Source organism: Zootermopsis nevadensis, unplaced genomic scaffold (genome assembly GCF_977971745.1).
Source record: "Zootermopsis nevadensis isolate Lab colony 2312 unplaced genomic scaffold, Znev_1.0 Znev_ptg000010l, whole genome shotgun sequence".
Classification (NCBI taxonomy): Eukaryota; Metazoa; Arthropoda; class Insecta; order Blattodea; family Termopsidae; genus Zootermopsis; species Zootermopsis nevadensis.
The window spans coordinates 19,518,006-19,534,609 of NW_028259142.1; the positions used below are offsets into that span (position 1 = coordinate 19,518,006).

General features: G+C 40.1%; 1 protein-coding gene across 4 annotated transcripts in view; it reads left to right on the forward strand.

Moving 5' to 3' along the window:
- The window catches only part of LOC110830589 (adenylate cyclase type 6), a 189,567-nt gene that overhangs the window by 109,445 nt on the left and 63,518 nt on the right, over positions 1 to 16,604 (forward strand). For all 4 annotated transcript variants that reach the window (XM_087346748.1, XM_087346745.1, XM_087346749.1 and 1 more), the window contains exons 2-4: positions 4,811 to 4,919; positions 6,407 to 6,691; positions 15,899 to 16,325. In XM_087346748.1, the coding sequence (XP_087202874.1) occupies positions 4,827 to 4,919; positions 6,407 to 6,691; positions 15,899 to 16,325 (805 nt within the window). In that variant the 5' untranslated portion in view covers positions 4,811 to 4,826. The remainder of the gene's footprint in view (positions 1 to 4,810; positions 4,920 to 6,406; positions 6,692 to 15,898; positions 16,326 to 16,604) is intronic.

A 16,604-nucleotide genomic window follows, 5' to 3' on the forward strand; every position in this document is an offset into this window, starting at 1 on the left:
CGGTGCCCGAATTTATAACTTGTGTTGGGCAAGGCCGTGGTCTAGGCAACACGGAGTTTTCCTCCGTGGCATCCCAACAATTACTCCATTCACACACAGAAGAAGGCAATGGCAAACCACTTCTGGATCATCTGCCAAGAACGTATATGAACAGGTCCCAGTCCGAGAAAAGGATGGAAGGATCCTGTTCATATGGACCTGTCGTCAGACAGAACACTAAATAAATAAATAAAATGCTTGTATATGTCGGTGAATTTACAACAAACGAGGGAAGTGTATATTTCGATGTATATTAAGTGGTAGGTCGAATCCTCGTAATGTTTTGTAACGTCATATGAGGAATTGAAAACCCCGATGTCACCTACGAGTTTGAAGTGACACGTCCCGAAGTTTGGTGTGGGCTGGCTGACTTGTGACGAGGTCCCCGTTTTCTTCTCTGAAGAGACTGTGCGCTGGGATCCGTACCTCGGTGTGCTGCAACATTTAACAGACACATCGATCGATAGAAGCCAATGATTTTCTGAATGACCCTTTAAACGGTAACTGGTGTAAACGCTGCGATTCCATTGTTTGGCCTAAATTCACCGCCCGATTACTTCGTGTGTGAGTTTGTGAAGAACAATGCGTACTAAAGAACCTCAGGACATTTATGACCGGGAGACAAAGACTCCAGTAACCCTCATGCAAATCACGCTGGAGATATTAAACCTGACATGGGAATAATTTCTGTCCCGTTATGAACTTCGTCGTACCTGCAATGGGTCTCACATTGAGACATAATGAACTTCGTCTGCAAGAAACATGTATCCATTTCATAACGGATAACTTTGTACCTACATTTATTCTTAGTAACGGCTCTGTATTAAGGATCTGTGTCGTATTTTAAGGTAGATTTGCGATAACAGCAGCTTAGATGATCTAACTGAGAGAAGCCAAGAAAATTCTGGTCTCCTTTTCTGAGAATCGACCACTGGACTCCAAATTTCCGAAGAATGAGATATAACCATACATTATAAGGTTAGGTCTAAGGCAGGGATGAGAAACCTTTTCATGTTGGAAGGCCACATTCAAGAAACTTAAATTAGATATACTTAAAAATATACATTATTTTGTAAAAAATCTAACTAATATGTACTTAATAATTTCAAAAAAATGAAAACTATTTGTTAATTTTAAAATTAACTAATCTTTTAATGACTTTTTTGGAAAGCATCTGAATATTTGGTTGCAGCATGGAGGTCCACAGTTTCAGTTGATCCTAGGATTTGTTCTGTAAAATTTGGATTCAGTCAAAAGGCCTCACTTAAGGACCTAGAAGGCCACATGAGGCCTTAAGGCCTTAAGTTTTAGAGTTACTTTGAATGAGGTCTTATAGCTTGAACATTCCGTCATAACATTTCCCAGAAACTGCTGGGAATTGTCTGTGTCAGATGGGGTGGAATATAACCCCGTGCCTAACCCAAAATATGGTGGCATATAGAGACTATGGAAGAAAACTTTGAAGAATTCGTAATCTCAACGCTGTAGGGAGTTTTATGTTCGTAGTCAGTTTCGATCTACGACCGCTTTACCCGACGGGGTAGGGTACACAGTATTAACTTTATTGGTGGCTCTGACATCCTCAGATCCAGTTCTGAAGAAAAGAACGAACACTCCAGAGATGGAACCTTTGCGAATGGAAACGGAAATTTATTGACTTTACGGTGACCTAGTGGTTAGAACGCTGGCCTTGTAATCCTGGGGTCTCGGGTTCGATTCCCGGCGGTGCCCGAATTTATAACTTGTGTTGGGCAAGGCCGTGGTCTAGGCAACACGGAGTTTTCCTCCGGGGGCTTCCCCGGTTTCTCCGTGACATTCCAACAATTACTCCATTCACACACGGAAGAAGGCAATGGCAAACCACTTCTGGATCATCTGCCAAGAACGTATATGAACAGGTCCCAGTCCGAGAAAAGGATGGAAGGATCCTGTTCATATGGACCTGTCGTCAGACAGAACACTAAATAATAATAAGATGAGGTGGTCTAGCGGTTAGAACGCTGGCCTTGTAATCCTGGGGTCTCGGGTTCGATTCCCGGCGGTGCCCGAATTTATAACTTGTGTTGGGCAAGGCCGTGGTCTAGGCAACACGAAGTTTTCCTCCGTGGCATCCCAACAATTACTCCATTCACACACAGAAGAAGGCAATGGCAAACCACTTCTGGATCATCTGCCAAGAACGTATATGAACAGGTCCCAGTCCGAGAAAAGGATGGAAGGATCCTGTTCATATGGACCTGTCGTCAGACAGAACACTAAATAAAAAAAAAATACTGTAATATTCTTTTCTAATTCACCAAATCAAAGCATTGGACAAACTTTATTCATTTAACAGCAAATTTATTTATACTGTTATGTTCTTGGATGAAACCAATCGCTTTTGAGAAATGGTTTGTCGAAGGCGGGCAGGGTTATTCAGATAATAAATTTATCATAGTTATTGGGCCTCAAAATGGAGACAGAGTCTGGTTTTGTCTCAATTTTTGGCGATGTCCAACACGTTATTAAGTCACTAAGAGCCCAACACGTATAATACGCACTTGCTTTGGTGTGAACTGGGCCTCAAACTTTAATTAGCCTCGAATATGTCACTAATTATGTGACAAAGTGGCGCTGTAATGTGAATCCAATTAATTCGATCATATGAGCCCCCTTGGCACCAATTAGTGACCCGCTCCATTGTGCCGTATCCGCCACTCGCCACTAATTACCTGTGTGAACCGTGCGCCTGGCATTACAGAGTCCTGCATTCACGCCAAAAAAAAACTGTTACGCTCATTTACAAATATAATTTATTTCGCGAGTGTTCGGTTATTTAGAAATCTTATCTAATTTTAGAGGTCGTATGACCTCGGGACTCCATTGAAATATGACCGTGCATCTTTCAGGCTATATTAAAGTAGCCTGAAGTGTTTGAATTGATTTTTGCTAGAGAGCTAGCTGTTTAAAACAGTTCACAGCCGAAATTTATGACGCATTTAACGTTACTGAGGAAGAGATTTAAATCAGTTATGTACCAAACGCGATGTAGTTTTGCCGAAATATTTGTTTCTGTAAAGATATGTCCATATGTGGGAGAAAATGACTATGATGGTTTATATCTGCTTCTACAGAATTGAAGTTCTGTTATAGAGAGACATTTGCAGCTGGGACAAAGCCGTCTGATTATGAAAGGCTGCAGTTTGCGTAGATTTCTGTGCCTGGCGGAACATCCCTTAACTTCACAGCCCTTTGTATTGTCATTTCTACCGCTTATTTGATTCAGCTAATTACTCTGTCGAATATCGGATTTCGTCTGTATAAGAAGCCATATGAAAGCAATATAACAGCAGGAAGTGACGTCACTCGTATCAACTTGTTAAATCGAGGAGCTTAAATAATTGATTCTGCATCTGACAGCAACTTTGTGAGCAAGGCCTCCTGAACCCGAGAACTTACAACTGAAAGCCCGATAGAATGTCTCTTTTTTCTCGAGTTATACGTTCGTCCAAAAGACACAGTGCGCATCTGTGTTACCTTTTATCTCCGGATGGTACATGTGTTCTGTTTAATGACAATGACAGTGACTGGTGGCGTCCTTTGAAGAGTCCAGTTGGAATTGTAAAATCCTTTGAAGTACAATTGAAATGGTAATTTATTTCCGATTATAAACCGTGTAGATGCTGTGAACATTAACGTCTATTTTTTTTTCCCACGGATGATTTTCTGTTTTTTTTACCGGAATTATAAACAATGTTTATATTCGCTGATCCTGGTACTTGTGGTCGAACCGGTTTCAAAAAGCGGTTTGTGTGGTGAAGTAAGTTGTGGTTTTAACTTCATCTGAAAAGCTATTTAAGTTCAAAAAGCTCGGAATTACCTCTAACTCCACCGTGGGAACAAAACTCTTGCTCTATAACAGAAGGAAAGGCAATTCGTTTTCAGGAATTGAGTTGGTAAAACGTACCGCGGGACACCATAATTAAATTCAGCATCTCTCGGCACAGCAGTTCGTATTATCACAATAGTTTGGTGTACAAAGTATATATATAAAGTATATATTTATAAGTAAATAACTGTAATGTGGTGGACTAGTGGTTAGCGTTCTCGCCACTGGACCCAAGGTTCGCGGGTTTAAACCCGGCAGAGGTCGATGGATTTTTAAGGGTGATAAAAATCTATAGCGAAACTTCCTTTGGAGGAGAAGTAAAGCTGGCGATCCCTTGTCATAGATTTATTACGTGTAAAAGAACCTTACGAGCATGAACGAGATGTTCTGTGAGAAAAATTCAGCGGCCATTTCTCACCCAAGTCTCTCCTGATTCACTGCTAGATGACTCTGGCAGTCAAATCAGGATTGAGTAGAAATTGAGTAGAGTCAGTGGGCTGTTCACTCGCTACTCAAATACGCACTTCGAAAACCAAGACACCTCCTAAAGGAGGAGACGGAGACCAAAATTGAGTTGTAGAGCCAAGGAAGAAGTTTAAAGTATGTTCACAATATTATTTATACATCTTCGTGATATGTATTTATATAATTTATTGTATTATATATTACAGTTAGAAGTTTTTATAAGATTAGTAACATTTCAGACGTAAGTAATAAATGGTGTGGATAAAATATTAAAATTGCTTCTCTGAAAAATCTCGAGTACGTAACGCCATAAGACTCTCTGGCGATCGGCCTTTGGTCAGAGCAAAGTCCAAGGCTTTGGGGACCGTCGCCGTCACTGTCTTCAGAGAATGAAGTTGATTCGACTTCTCAATGACCGATTCTTCGGATTTGTTTCAGGTAGTGGCGGCATGTGATGGCCGGCTCGATGCATACCAGCGATAACCCTCCCCGGGATTGGAAGCAGAGACTTTCGTTGCGGTGTCCGAGACGCTCCGTCATAGAACAGGTGAGTTGCCAAAGAGCGTCGCCTTTTTCTTCAGTTGCACAAAGTTAACGCGGTACCACCAGACAAAACTGAAAGGTCCTGATCAGAATTATTATTTTCTTTATCGAAAAATCTCATGCAGTTAACACCTGACACCAACATTATATTTACACGCCAATTGCTAACCTAAAAGGAGTATACTCTGCTGGAATAAAACCATATATCAAACCTCCTCTCCTTCAGAATTAAATGTTTGCCTGTTGGCAGCAGTTTGAAATGACAATGATACAGTTGTTTTAACGTATATCACATTCTCTACAGAGGAATTTATATCACAAACAAATTATTAGCTGGCTGTAAATATGCAAATCTGTAAGACATTTCTGTGTTTGTACAAACTTATATGTTTAATTGTATAAGTTAAAGGTTTATATATTCGTAAATGTACCTAAATTTATACAGGTCCGCATAGAAATTATCTAACGTGGTGTTTTTATACATTGGTGTTATTTAGTAATAATAATATTTTTTAGTGTAGTTGTATTTATATATGCATTTTCCAAATCTCATTTGTTATTCAATAATAAATATGTAAATAACTTGTCTATGAAGTTTTTATTTTTTAATATATTATTATTATAGGGCACACGCAAACTTTTGTGGTATAATCGACAATTTTATCAATAATTTTTGCAGGAGAAACGCAAATTACGAATTTCTCTTTGTTTTGTATTCATCTGGAAATGTAGAAAGGGGCGATTGCAGTCACTACAAGCTGTTGGTAACAGCTTTTGTTCAAATTTCTCTCTTTAATTGTCGATATTTTATTCGCACGGTGGCAATCCTGTCGATACAAATTTTTCGAACACGTTGTCTGAGGTAGCGGCTTCGTTTTTGAACTAAACACAAAGTAACGTCAGTAGTTGATACGTGTTTATATCGGCCTGCGTCGGATGACTCCATCTCTCTCAGCAGCCACCCACTCTGGTGTACAAGAATGCTCATCATCGGGAATGTCCCTGGTTTCGACGTATTTCCGTCTCTTTCTTTATCTATTAATTTACGGAACAGAATGATTAATATCACAAGCAGAACCAATATTTTTCTGTCTTTATTTTTATCCATCTACACCATTGTTTCTTCATGCAGAACTCCGTAACATTTTCTGCCTGATTATCAACTAACATAACCTGTCTACTTGCGCAGTATAGTCGGCGCAGTGGTTTTAGGCCGGCGGAGAAGCTAGCGGAGCTGTCGGACGAGCCTACTCTGTGTACGTGAGGTGGCACGGTCAGCGTATTTCTTTTGTTTGGGCGTTCAGTCCGAGACTCGCTCCTAGCCTTCCCCTTGAAAATTCCACCGGCCAAAAACTACTGCGCCGACTATGTACCATCTGCCTACATGGCTGTCTGTATTGAAGGGGAGCCTCAAACCGTGTCAAGGAATATTTCGTCTCGTGCGACCGCTGCCCACAGGTCGTACCTTATCTGGGTGCCCTCGTTTTGCAGGATCTGGCTTCCGTGACGGGAAAGCCCCGGTTCACTCGTCGCAGTCTGAGCCTACGGCAACATGGCCGAGCCGGTTTCGTGGGCGCCATCAGGAGTAGGCAGGCGAGCCTAGAGTTGTCGCCGTCCCCTGCGCGGTCAGCGCTGCTTCCAGAGCAGCACACACCGCCGCCGATGGCCCCGGCAATTCCCCGGAAGTCCAACTGGGAGGTTATCGAGCATTTCTCATCGTCGTCAGGCTCGCTGACCCGCGGCTCAAAGCCAGCGCAATCGGCCAACCTCATTGCGGTGAGTTCCTCATTCCGCCACCAGATTAAACCAATCTTTTAATGTTAGAAAGGAGTTCAACTTTGAGCTTTGAATTTATTGCATTTACCTTGGTACTTTAATAAAACTATGGGGACCGGACAGTAGTTTTGGTGTAGCAAGAATCAAATATAGAATTTTGTTGTGGAGAACTATCGGAAAGAAACTATTTGTAAGATAGATATGTAGGATAATATTAAAGTAGATCTTAGTATTTTTTATATACAGTTCTAATTTGTGATGTATGAATTTTTTATTTACGAAGTCCATAGAAGATTTCGGAGTACAATTTTTTTTATATCATCGCAACCAGACTATGAATTAGCATGTCGATGTAACGACTCTCTGTGATGTTGAACAGAGTAATTTTGTCAAGACTAGCAACACGCTCGTAATATCCGTCGTGCGTTCAGGCTGTTGTCCCTAAATTTTTCGTAATTTAGATGGTTGCATAAGCTTGAGATTGGATTCCATTTGTCGGCAGAATTATAAATAGTAATCTGTATTTTGTTTATCAACAGCCACTTTTATACGAAAGTGCAGACGTGTTTAAAGTTTATTATCCATTCTTCTAAGTAGTTTATGATGCTATAAAAAAATTTAAAGCTGTAATTTGTTACTACACAGCTGTGTCTATGGCTCTACAAGACAGGATTAATCATAAATGGGAAGGTACATATAAAGTTATTCATGGCAAAGGAATTTTGAACTTGGCAGCGTTCTCTAAACTTGCATAGTTTCCGAGATACAGGACCTGTCCTGGACAGGAAACGAACTCAGGACACTTTATTCGAAGTTCTCTGAAGAAAAGGTATTTTACAACATCGGATAATTGATCTGGAAAAAATAAGAATTGATCTTTGATTGCACATGTGATCTATTTATCAACGTTTCGGAGATCATACTGCCTCCGTCATCAGGGCGATGAGTTGACAATGATAGTATGGAACATGTAGCAATGTCGGATTGTTGTTTTCCTTTCAGTGAAACAGTTTTCCACGGGAAGATGATATCACGTGATAATGAAACATGTGTTTATTGGTAGATATCAAAACCGCGAGTTCGAGTGGACATACCTTTGAATTATGAATATGTACGTCGTACACTAAGGACATTTGAGAAGAAATTACCTGAGCAATAAGGAGACGCCACGCGTCGTTCCAATGAGAGACCAAGGGAACAGGATCTTAAATCCTTGTACCATCATATTCCTCTGATAACTGGAAGGTTTTCAGTAGAGAAGACAAAGAGGAAATAGTCCTTTTTATCTTCTGTGTCTTACGAGAACGACATGGAATTATTGTAACGGGTTGCTAAAATGTAATATTTGGACTTGCTGATTGCAGGGTCCGGTGGAGGGCTTTGCTTAATTCGGTGATGAACCTTACGGTTCCATAAGCCAAGTTAGTTATTTAGGACTTGCTGATTAAACTTAATTTACCTCATGGCTAATATAAGACTCGATTTTCATATTGTAGTAAACGCTTAATCTTCCATAAATTTGGCGTCAACTGAGGGCGTCGCGACGCATGGCGTCGATTTTTAAGTCACCTGAAATGTAATCCGAAAGTTTGCGTTCATTTCACGGGGTCTTACGAAGGCTTCGCGATGATAGGCGTCGTAGGTTAGTTTAGGTTAGGTTAGGTAAGGTTGGGTTAGGTTAAGTTGTGTTAGGTTGGGATAGGTTAGGTTAGGTTCTGTAAGGTTAGGTTAGGATATTGGGATAGTTTGTGGCGCTCTTCGTTAAAATTTCTTCCTCCGACAATGTCGCTACGCTTGGCGTCTCTTATGAAGCCTCGTGAAAAACGTTGCACCAAGTGTTTATACCTCTTTTTGAATTTTTTGATGGCGTCACGACGAAAGTCGTCCCAACGCTCTGCGTCGGTTCTCTAGTTTAGTTTTCAGTGTATCTCGACTTTAACGTTTGAAATTGCTTAATTATTGAACAATAAAGCGACTTATCGATATTTCATATTCCAGAGATGTATAAAACGCTAAAACCAAACACAGCCGTTGAAAAAAAACATGATCTCCGACGTGTATGATTCATGTCATGGCTCATTAAGAACCAATTTAATGTCATGTTCAGACAAAAGATTTTTAATGTTTCAATGCGTATTTTCAAATGCACGTTTCTGCGTATAGACTTATAATACTTAATTAAAACAGATTTTATGTTTCAAGATGATTCATTGCAAATGATTCTGTTTTTTTGGCGTAGGAACTGTGTGAATGTGGGCTGTCTAATCAACGTTCTGAAAGCATGTTCCTGCAAATCGTCGGCGGAAACACAGCCCACATCCGTGAGGTGCAAGCACCCAGAAACATGATCATTATTTGCGTTCATTAAAGCTGTTTCTCTGTCTTTCGCCCACGCTCCCTAATTCTACATGTTATGAAAGGAACGTACGGTTATTATATTATCGTATATCGAGTTTTGTTAGGAAATGCGAAACCAGAATTATAGTCGCTGTGTTTGTAGGAAATTAAACGGAAACCGAAGTTCCGCTGCGGGGCCTTTCTACTCCGGCCTCTAGAGCACCTGTTTCTCGGCTGCCGATTCTTTACTTCGAAATTTGTTTTTTACGAAATTATTCAAATACTTCAACCGCTCACAACAACAGATTCTGTAACTTACTGTGTAAAAAGGAACACATGGACTTATATTTTTATTTATTTATTTAGTGTTCTGTCTGAGGACAGGTCCATATGAACAGGATCCTTCCATCCTTTTCTCGGACTGGGACCTGTTCATATACGTTCTTGGCAGATGATCCAGAAGTGGTTTGCCATTGCCTTCTTCTGTGTGTGAATGGAGTAATTGTTGGGATGCCACGGAGGAAAACTCCGTGTTGCCTAGACCACGGCCTTGCCCAACACAAGTTATAAATTCGGGCACCGCCGGGAATCGAACCCGAGACCCCAGGATTACAAGGCCAGCGTTCTAACCGCTAGACCACCTCATCTTATTATTATTTAGTGTTCTGTCTGACGACAGGTCCATATGAACAGGATCCTTCCATCCTTTTCTCGGACTGGGACCTGTTCATATACGTTCTTGGCAGATGATCCAGAAGTGGTTTGCCATTGCCTTCTTCTGTGTGTGAGTGGAGTAATTGTTGGGATGCCACGGAGAAACCGGGGAAGCCCCCGGTGGAAAACTCCGTGTTGCCTAGACCACGGCCTTGCCCAACACAAGCTATAAATTCGGGCTACATCTGCTACCGCCAGATAATACACCAGGGAAAATTGAACAGCTGAAGAATGACACTGAGATCGGAAATCCGAATGACTGTCAGCGAAATCTATCTTAGCGTCATTTTGTACATCACAAATCCACAATGGACTACCCTGAAACCGAACCCAGTTCTACGCAATGGTAATCGTACATTAAACGCTTCGGCTGAGGTTGTTAAAAGGCCTTTTTTTATGCGTTCAAATGTCCAAGTGGCGACGCGTTTAAGTTGGTATCTCTGTACGTCGTGGTGGTCGTATGACGAAGGATTCGCACTGACATTTTTCGTGGTGTTTTTTTTTTTTTTTTTTTAGAAGGGACATTTCCCGCTGCACTGAGGGAATATCAGCTTTGATAACCGTATCACAGACGACGTATATTTGACAGTCCTCATCGTTAACCTGTGAGAAACAGACATTTTCATACCGAATGCATTTGTTGGCCTAGGAAGTCACGATGTGCGGTATGAGGAGAATTTGTTGAATTTGGTACACGATAACCCTTTAACCAGCACTGGAAGATTTTCTCATAATGAAGTACGTCTTAACTCTGAGTGGGGATCTATTTTACAACCAGTGCAAGGTTCTCTTGATGGCTGATGTACATTTTGGACACCCATCAGTTTCTGTGCCATGTGCTGTGGACTGACAAGACAGAAATGGTGTCCACCATCCACAAAGCTTGCGTGTACGGACAAAGGACAATCCTCACGCTACTCATTACACCTCAGACTTAATATCAGTGATTGGTCTAGAATTGTAGAAGACAACGTAATCGGATCGTGTGTAATTCAGGATCATCTCGGCAGATGTTATTTTAAAAAAGAAGCCTTTACTTTTATTGGAGGTTGTGCCTCTCCATGTGCGTGTGGTTTTAACACGACGTCGAGTGGGTAGAAACGTTACGGGCAGATGGATTGGGCACGATGGTCTAATAAATCGCATTTAGGTGGCGTCAGGGGTTGAGTTCGACGGCGCTGTGAGGTGACTAATGTCTTTGTGATTATGTACAGTCAGTTCATCACGCTGACGACACGAACAGAAAATAACTAAAAAAAAAAAGGTAGTCTGAAGTGGTCATTGAAACGGTGGTCTAGCGGTTAGAACGCTGGCCTTGTAATCCTGGGGTCTCGGGTTCGATTCCCGGCGGTGCCCGAATTTATAACTTGTGTTGGGCAAGGCCGTGGTCTAGGCAACACAGAGTTTTCCTCCGTGGCATCCCAACAATTACTCCATTCACACACAGAAGAAGGCAATGGCAAACCACTTCTGGATCATCTGCCAAGAACGTATATGAACAGGTCCCAGTCCGAGAAAAGGATGGAAGGATCCTGTTCATATGGACCTGTCGTCAGACAGAACACTAAATAAAATAAATAAAGAATATTAATTGACACTCTGTTAATACTAATTGTCTCCATTCAATAAAAACCAGTATTCACAGTAATAAAAGTGACATCAGCGTAAGAACGTCGTAAGTCATAAACGGTAGTGAATATTAAGAAAAACGTTTTGTTTAATATTTCTGCCACAAATGAGCTTTCTCTGGCAGATTTTATCCATGCTTTTACATTCTATTATTGAAACGCTTAGGATAATAAACTTCTGCTTTTGAAATGTACGTGGGGGATTTTTCACTGATTTTATCAAACACCAAATAAATTAATTCTTGAAGGACCAGTGATTCTAAACTAGTACTTATGATTCAGTCAAGTATCAGTATTTTTTGGTTGGATAATTAATCAATTCCAAGACCTACCATCACGGAGAAACATTAAAAGTCCATGGGTTCGATTCCACGATCTCTGTATACTAATCATACAAGACAGTATTCGACAGTTAACTCAGTTTCCTTCAGTGCATTGTATTTAGTGTACCTTCTGTGTTGTTTTATGAGCAGGATAGCGCTAGGTAGAGGATAAGTGTTTTGGTTGGATTTCCTTTATGAGCGAAGTCATGAAGACCTATTATCTGCAATCGATTCGCTGTTAACGCTTCATCTGTTTCAATCAAGTGGGTGGGCAGGGGGATTATTATGCCCGGGCAATGTAAACGTATCTCGAAGGTTTGGATCGCAGATAAATTGTAAATATCAGTGTTTATCCGGGCTTCATCCTGTAGTGTCTGTATTCATATAACTCCTTGGTTCGAACCTGTACCCGAAAGTTGATTATCCCGACCGAGTTTTTCCGTATGAAAAATTGGCAACGGAGTTTTTTCTTTTGTTTTTCTGAGTTTCTGCATTGCGTTGCTTAGAATTATAGGTATATTACGTGAGACTGCTTTTCTCTGACTATAAAAACACTAAAATAACAATTTATTTTCGTTAACTTGTAGATAAAGAATGATAAATTAGTATTTATTTTCGTGTTAACAATAACGCAGAGCTTAAGAATATTCAGAAGGTAAAATTTCTTGTTTCTACTCGTATTTATGTTACATCAAGTTTCAAACAGATTTTCATTGTGATGTATTAAAATTACGAATAAATCATCACAGATGTTAGGAGAACCGTTGGTGCATCTGTTCCCTAGTAATTGTCATCGTCGTCGGTGTAGATCAGGAGGATTCTACAAACGCCCGTCTCGAAATAAATTTTCATAGTCTTACTGTCTTAACCACGGTGGTCTAGCGGTTAGAACGCTGGCCTTGTAATCCTGGGGTGTCGGGTTCGATTCCCGGCGGTGCCCGAATTTATAACTTATGTTGGGCAAGGCCGTGGTCTAGGCAACACGGAGTTTCCCCGGATTCTCCGTGGCATCCCAACAATTACTCCATTCACACACAGAAGAAGGCAATGGCAAACCACTTCTGGATCATCTGCCAAGAACGTATATGAACAGGTCCCAGTCCGAGAAAAGGATGGAAGGATCCTGTTCATATGGACCTGTCCTCAGACAGAACACTAATAATAATAATAACAAAGCAGCAGCCCATGATGAAATTTGCCGTTTTGTTGTAGCCCTGATGACGGAGGCAGTATGACCTCTGAAACGTCGGTTAACATCGACCATACTACATTTTATTTAGAAAGCTAACGAGCAGTGCCTTTACAGTAAACTTCTAAAAATCTCCATTTTAGTTTTTCAAATTTGTTGCTGATAATTTTTTTATCTTATTTCATGAATTTATTTTATGCTTTATAGGACGGAATCGTTGTTAATTACGACTCGGCTACACTCGTTATTAAACTGTTCCTGGAATAATATTTGAAAGCACACAAAGTCTTTCATTTCCCTGGTTTTTGAATATTTATCGTGGTTTCGTGCTGTTTTAAATGCAATAAAATTGTTGAATCGTTTATTCCTTGACATAAATGGTTACTGCAGAAAGGAGAATAGTTACGGACGAAAGGTAAATATTTAAATAATAATGGAAAAGGTAATACTTAATTCATCTGTTACATTGGTAAGTTCGTGTGTGTTTTTTTTTAAGAAATTCTGTCTGTTCTCAAAAATTGCAGTTAGAAACGTTCTTACGAAACAAAACACAAAGGAGTTTTACTGGTCAGTTAAAAAAATTGTTACGTAAACTCACTAAAATCCTCTTTGTGCCAGCAAGAAATATAGTTAAGAGAAATTGCGATGAAACCAAAGTTGTAGGTAAGATAGGAAGATATTTTAAAGATGCCAAGATCTTAGCAACTTTTAAAGCACAGTGTCCTGAGAAAATTAAGCTGTTTTAAGACAATGGTCTTTCAGCACGAACAGAGACACTCCGAATATAAAATTTACGGTCCAGTTTACGTGAACAGTTAGAATGAAACAAGCAAAGTAGTTTCTTCACTGTTCCGAAGCTTGGAATGAATGTGATGATATTTCAGACGCTACTCAACTCGCGGCATTCGATCGTAGCAAAAACTAAGATTTTTCTCTCTATGAAGAATTCTGAACCTTTTCAAATTTTGCTCTCAGCTTCAAATGAAAGTTTAAAAAAAAATACACTCAGTTTATTAAGACCAAAACAAAGTATATTACAATGTAACAACGGACGATGCTAAGAATAAGAGTATTATGGTAATTGAACTGTTGCTGCTATCAGTGAAGTAATGTAAGAACACCCTGTATCTCCCTATGACGTTTTATTGTATCATTAATTAGCAGGTCTTCTGAGGTAAAGTTCTGAGGTGGTATTCAGATCAGAATTCGGTCACGTAAATAGAATAAAATAAGACGGCTTAGCAGAACTAATATTCTAAGAAGATTAATTAATTTTAGACCATAAATTGAGATATTCGTTAATGAAAAGAGAAAATCATTAGTCGTAATGTCTGAAGTGGGATGGATTCTGTATCTGGTGTTGTTGGTAGACATGGCGTAAGTTCAAAATAATTTAACGAGGAACTTTTAAGTGAGAGAAAATTTCTTGTGTTTTTGTGTTATCGGAACTCACGGAAAGAATTTAAAATTAATTAACAATCCTGTATGAGAGCGAAATTTGGCACTTTTACCTTCCTGTGAAAGCTTTTCTAAAACATCTGGAGCAAATAATGTTTACGCGGTCAAAGGAAAAGTATTAAGAAATTGTTTAAAATGAATTTTCGTCGAGATTAAATGTGTTTCAGTGTTTATTAATTTTAAAACCTTTTAAAAATAGACATTAATGAGCTTCATATGGAAATAATTGAACTACAGTTTAATGATTTAATGAATAATGCCTTTGAACCATTAGACCTGAGACAGTTTTATATAGACACTTAATGAAGTCGCTGTCTCTTCTTATGTTTTTTTCTGGTTTTAGGAACAACAAGTTTTATTCTAGCAATGAATTACCACAACGAACTTAAAACTAAATAAATCAAACAACTACAAGGTATTATTTAGCAAAAATCACATTAAAGCTCTACTCCTCAATTTTGGAAGACGTACATTTACATGTTGGAAACTACGCTCTGTTTGAAATGACTTTTGTGAAGATATGGTGGAATAATAAATGCCTAAACTTTTGTACGATTTCACATTTAATACAATTTAATGATATTAGAATTTTTTACAGAACAGTATATTTTTTTATTTTGAGTTATGTATTTTTTAAAACACTAATAATGCGATTTAATTTTTAAAGAACAATAAAATAAAGTATTTGCAAGCAAATTGTATTTCTTCAAATACTTCTTACATTATATTTTTAATTTTTTCCCATGAAGTTAAGTATGTAATTTTCTTTCCTGAAAATTAATACTTTAGAAGCTTATTGAGAGATCATTATAGGTTATTTGTAAGGTGAAATACTTTCATTGCCTGTTTCCGAGCGAGCAATAGAAATACAGATCTCTTAACAGCCATTGCGACATGCGGAGATTAAAAGTTTGCCGACCTCTGACGTTGACCTTGTGTATACCACGTAATCGTCCTTCGTCTTGGAAGTCGTCAGCGGCTCGGTATCATCCAGAGCAATTGTTAGCCCTTTGGGCTGGATTCGTCGAGCACTGAACCCAAGCAGAGCTTTGAATGGTCTGTTAGTCGTGTTTGGGTACGAGGCACATAATCAGAACCTTACAAGCAAATCAATCCACCAATAGGATCCGAGGCCTTTATATTTGTAAGAAATGGAACTTAGCTTGCCTAATTGACGTATTTGCGATTAATTACGTAAATGGCTTTGAATATACATATAATTTTCAGGTTACGTAGTGACATTACTTTTGTCTTTAAGCCAGTTTTATAACTGAAAATCGAATGCATCTAATATTGTTTTATAGTTTAAATAAATTATCTACCTCTAAGTACAGATCACATATTTACTAACAAGATAATATGTTTGAAGATGGCCTTAAAAATAATTTCTGAACATGTATAAAATATATTAAAAATGCACGTGAGATTTTAGTAAGAAATTTGGAAAGAAGTCACCGCTTGGGATATTTAAATTACATCAGAAGGTAATGTTAAAATGGATCTCGCGTATGAAAATAGTGTCCTCGGCAGTGAGAATACAGTTTCGCGATGTCAACAGGTGGGCGTGTCCCGCGGCACCAGCATCAAGGAGGAAGAAGAGGAGGGCGCCACCGGTGACCCTCGTGAAGCAGGCGTCGGTGGAGGTGGTCTGCATGACGACGCGGATGTCGAGTCCATCCTCCTGAAGCCTTCGCGGCCCAGCGGCGGAGCTGCTGCCACCTGGTGGCATTTCCGGCGCCTGCTTCACCGCCTGTGCAGGTCCCATCGCTTCAAGAACCCGCAGGTGGAGATGCTGTACCAGCGGTACTTCCTGCGCATGAACCAGAGCAACGTGACGCACCTCTTGGTCCTGTTGCTGGCGCTGTGTTCCGTGCTCGGCCTCCTGCAAATCGCCGCCGCCCTCTTCTCCAGCTCGTGGGGGGGTCGTGAGCCCGGGTTTATCGCCGTGGGCATGACCCTCGCCTGCTGTGTCGCCGTGTACGCGGGTGAGCATAGATTGTTTTTGTACCATCGGGTCGGAGCCGACCCCTGGTGACATTATGAACAAGTTCCCTCTGATAGGGACCTGTTCACATGTTTCCTCGGCAAATGATCCAGAAGTGGTTTGCCATTGCCTTCTTCTGTGTGTGAATGGAGTAATTGTTGGGATGCCACGGAGAAACCGGGGAAGCCCCCGGAGGAAAACTCCGTGTTGCCTAGACCACGGCCTTGCCCAACACAAGTTATAAATTCGGGCACCGCCGGGAATCGAACCCGAGACCCCA